Raw genomic sequence first — 3,939 nt, forward strand, 5'->3', positions numbered from 1 at the left:
AGCTGTGGTTTGTAGCTCGTCGTTTTCATTGTGTTCGGGCTATTACACAATTCGGTGAAAAAATCTGCAATGTGCTTTTTAATTTTCGTCGCACACGTCTGCAATTCTATTAAATTACGACTTTCTGTCGGGGAAAACCAATTTATTTGGTTTTGATTACTTTGAATAAGACATGTTAGAAGAGTCGAAAATACAGATATCGAAGTCTAGTAAGGGCGAAATAATTCAAGTGAAACGTGGAAGTAAAATAACTTGCCTATTAGACATTTCAAGTAAGGAAGCCCTTATCTCTGGAGATCCTTTCATAAAATAATACCCACCCAGAGATCCTTTCATACACAATAACGGCTGTGTATCATTGGAAAATTTTTGATTTCATACAAAAAATAGTCAAGTTGTGCAATAATGTCGGTATATAGCGTGAAAACTGGACTGTCGTCCATCCTCAAAGCATACTCGCCAGCGGAACGTGAAAAGGCTAAAAATATTGCCATCAATAAAGTACGTTTTGAAATGCCTAAACGTAAGGGTATCTTGGATGCTGTTGAAGCAGTTAATGACCATAACAACTTTCAACCATTAAACGAATTTGTAGCGTTTTTAAGGGAAACTGAAATGAGCGTAAGACTTTTTTTTATCAATTAAATGTCTTAATTTACACTATGTTATTATTCCAGGATTTAGAGTTTTTGAACGTAATGTCAGACGCACGCAAATTAATAAATGATCTAAGCCCAAAATTTACAAATTTAGTAGAGGCTTTGATTTCGGTTCCATGGACTAAGAGAGAAGTAGCTGCAATACAAGCTTATACAGAATTTTATATTGATATTATGGTGGGACACAATAAATACGTTGAATTTGGCATACCAAAGTTAATTTCTCTGTGGATACCAGATGATGCAGACGCGGCACTCTGGCCGAATGGTTCACCAATCGAAAACGTTAAGACCGAATTAGAGGCTGTGCATAAATTATTAGATCGCGTTCTTACTGCAATCCCAATGAGTTTTGAAGTTGTGTGGGAAGCCGTTGAAAATAAATTCCCATATATCAAAAAGCCATCGCATGTTATAGCTGGGTATCTACACAGTGTGCTCTGGCTGATTGAATATAAACCTATTTTCACGGAATTTGTGATACAATTGGCATTCCGAAAGTAAGATTTAAGAAAAACGGTTTAGAAAACGTATTTATGCATTAATTTTTTCAGATTAGTAATGCTGGATGTTAACGCTCCTCGCAGTGAAATCGAAGAAACAGATTGCGAAGACGAAGAGTTGGAGGAAGAAAATGATAAGGAAATTTTCGAAATGGACGACTGTGCGAAGGGTTAGCAAAAATTTTTTTTTATACAAGTTTATTTACATATGTATGTATATGTACATAGTATATCTAAATTTTTCTTTTTTAATTTTTAATTATAAAGATGAAGATATGTTGCCCATGAAGCATNTTTTTTTTTTTATACAAGTTTATTTACATATGTATGTATATGTACATACTATATCTAAATTTTGCTTTTTTAATTTTTAATTATAAAGATGAAGATATGTTGCCCATGAAGCATCCAATCGCACATACACTCGATATTTGTATGGAAAAAGTGTATAATTTTTTAGATTCCAGAAGTCCCAATTTACTCCAAACAACCGCGGAACAAAAACCACAACTGAACAAATTTTGGAAAGTGCTACTGTCGGGGTTTGATACCGTTATATTACCTTCACACAACACACACCACGTGCAGTTTTTGCTGTTTTATTATTGCAGTTTCAAGGTGAACATTTAGTTTTTTACGCCTTAAAAATCCCTTGAATCTGTAATTATTATGTAAATGTTTTTTCTCTATATAGAATGCCATCGCAGAAGCTTTCCTTGCTTCACTTTGGGAAAAAATTAAAAACCCTAATGTGTCCGCCGTTATACGGCAAGCTGCTGTAGGTTACATAGCGAGCTTTTTGGCGCGCGCGAAGTTTGTGCCACTACCGTAAGGAATTTCAGTCCATGAGAAATAGTATTGCGTAGAAATTATTTAATAACATTTGAATAATTTTCAGCGTCCTTAAATTCTATTTGAAGGAGCTATGTGATTGGGCGCATCAGTACATACAACGCTGTGATCAGTATCGTCAAAATGGTTCTCTGAAAGCAAATATTGTATTCTTCTCGCTGTGCCAAGCCGTTTTCTATGTAATAGCTTTTCGCAGTCGTGATTTAACGGCTGAAAAAAAAAGTATGTTAATATCGTTTATAACCACATGGAACGATAGTTTACACACTATATTTACATACATTACATATTTCAGGCTTACTTTTCCTACAGTCACTACAGTTATCAGCTATAGTCACCTGTAACTTTAATCCGTTACGCGTTTGTTTGCCAGCTGTGGCAACGGCATTTGCAGGTGTTACGCGAGCTTATCAGCTAGCCTATTGCCATGCGATATTGGAGCGAAATGCACGACGAAAACTGGCGACAGTTTATGCAAATGACACGGCTACGCCAGAAGAAACACTCGACACCTTCTTTCCTTTTGATCCGTATTTGTTGAAAATGTGAGTATAAAAATACCAAATAAATGTGTTAGAAGAATGTTAATTGTTTCCCTTTTTTCTCTTCAGTTCTGAAAAGAAAATAGCAGATCATTATCTACAATATCAGGCCAGCGAGGCTGAAGAGGCGTCAGTAGTTGCGGCGCATAGATCTCCGCTGCATCAGCGCAAGCGCGGAGACTCTGAAATGTGCGACGACATCGATGACTTCATAGTTGCCGACAAGCGACAGAAAACAATAGAATTGGCACGCAGTCAGGAGCGAGACGCTCAATTTAATTATGGACTATCGCCAGGTTTTCATATGTAAATATGATAAAACTCGTTATTTGAAGAAAAAATCATTATTTTTTTTAGCTACTTGAATTTTCGTTGGAAATAGTTTGTAATTACTTTAAATATGACTAGTTATTTATTATCTCCTAAAAAAGTATATGTCATGAGATTTTTCGCAACGTACTATGTGCAAAATACATATGTACATACACATATTTACTTAATATCACTTTCATAGAATATTTCAAAGATGGAATAGTATTTAATTTAAGATACATTAGTTGTTTTACATTGAATTCAAAACAAAATATAATTTTATCTGTAGGAAAACTATCGGTCGTGCATCCTTGCTTAGTCTTTTTCTGCAGGCACATATTTTTTTAATCCATGTACCACTTTTAGATGAGCAATTCTTTGGCCTGATGTACGAAACCTAAGTGCACAATGTTCACAAGCAAACGGTTGCTCGCCAGTATGCAATCTCAAATGAACATTTAGTGATTTCTTAGCAGAATACGTTTTTCCACAAACGATACAGATGTGTTTTTTACGTTCCATTTCATGTACCAGCCGATGTTGTCTAAGCGTGCTCCTCAAGCTGAAAGACTTACCGCATGTGGAGCATTCATGCATTCGCTCACGGGTATGCGTAACTAAATGACGTTTAAGGTCGCACGATTTGACAAATTGACTTGAGCAAAAATGGCATTTATGCCGAAGCAAATCTTTCGCGCATAAAGGGCGTATTAGTTCCCCCTTTTGCGCTTTCGTCTGTTTCGGGGCTAATATATTAAATTGAGCAATTTTTATGTTTGCTTTGATTGTGGTGTCAGTGATAATTACTATTGCATTGACTATGCTCACTTTTGGAGGTATTTGGTCTCCCTTTACTTGACCCGTTGAACCAACGTTTAACAAATTTTTCAAGTGCGTAAGCATATGTGTTCTACAATGTGATGAGGTTTTAAAAAGTCGGGCACAATAGGCACATCTAAAATAGTGTGAATAAGCTAAGCCAGTGTTATTACAGGTGCGACTATAGGCACCATGATAGATACGTCGGTGATTACGCAGCACAGATGAGCTCGAGAACAGTCTGTAAATTAT

General features: G+C 36.0%; 2 protein-coding genes across 2 annotated transcripts in view; one reads left to right on the forward strand and one right to left on the reverse strand.

The window, feature by feature from the left end:
* The first annotated feature begins 48 nt into the window (after positions 1 to 48).
* Tif-IA (RNA polymerase I-specific transcription initiation factor RRN3 homolog Tif-IA) lies at positions 49 to 3,163 on the forward strand. The gene is made up of 8 exons (XM_017631068.1): positions 49 to 621; positions 678 to 1,159; positions 1,214 to 1,332; positions 1,545 to 1,780; positions 1,857 to 1,990; positions 2,061 to 2,236; positions 2,310 to 2,559; positions 2,626 to 3,163. Exons 1-8 carry the CDS (start codon positions 406 to 408, stop codon positions 2,864 to 2,866), a joined length of 1,854 nt encoding a protein of 617 aa, XP_017486557.1. The 5' UTR covers positions 49 to 405; the 3' UTR covers positions 2,867 to 3,163.
* Positions 3,164 to 3,425: 262 nt separating this feature from the next.
* LOC108375004 (zinc finger protein 501-like) overlaps positions 3,426 to 3,939 on the reverse strand; it is a 13,796-nt gene continuing 13,282 nt past the window's right edge. Inside the window, exon 7 of the mRNA XM_017631067.1 lies at positions 3,426 to 3,485. Within this exon, the coding sequence (XP_017486556.1) occupies positions 3,426 to 3,485 (60 nt within the window). The remainder of the gene's footprint in view (positions 3,486 to 3,939) is intronic.

The sequence above is a fragment of the Rhagoletis zephyria genome, unplaced genomic scaffold (genome assembly GCF_001687245.7).
Source record: "Rhagoletis zephyria isolate East Lansing unplaced genomic scaffold, Rhagoletis_zephyria_1.1 Rzeph_scaffold_08374, whole genome shotgun sequence".
NCBI classification, from domain to species: Eukaryota; Metazoa; Arthropoda; class Insecta; order Diptera; family Tephritidae; genus Rhagoletis; species Rhagoletis zephyria.

Bases quoted from the DNA above. Each gene is read 5' to 3' on its own strand.
- Tif-IA (XM_017631068.1), top strand. From the start codon at position 406: ATGTCGGTATATAGCGTGAAAACTGGACTGTCGTCCATCCTCAAAGCA. The intron at 1,160-1,213 runs GTAAGATTTAAG...TAATTTTTTCAG, and splicing joins ATACAATTGGCATTCCGAAA to ATTAGTAATGCTGGATGTTA. The intron at 1,781-1,856 runs GTGAACATTTAG...TTCTCTATATAG, and splicing joins TTTATTATTGCAGTTTCAAG to AATGCCATCGCAGAAGCTTT.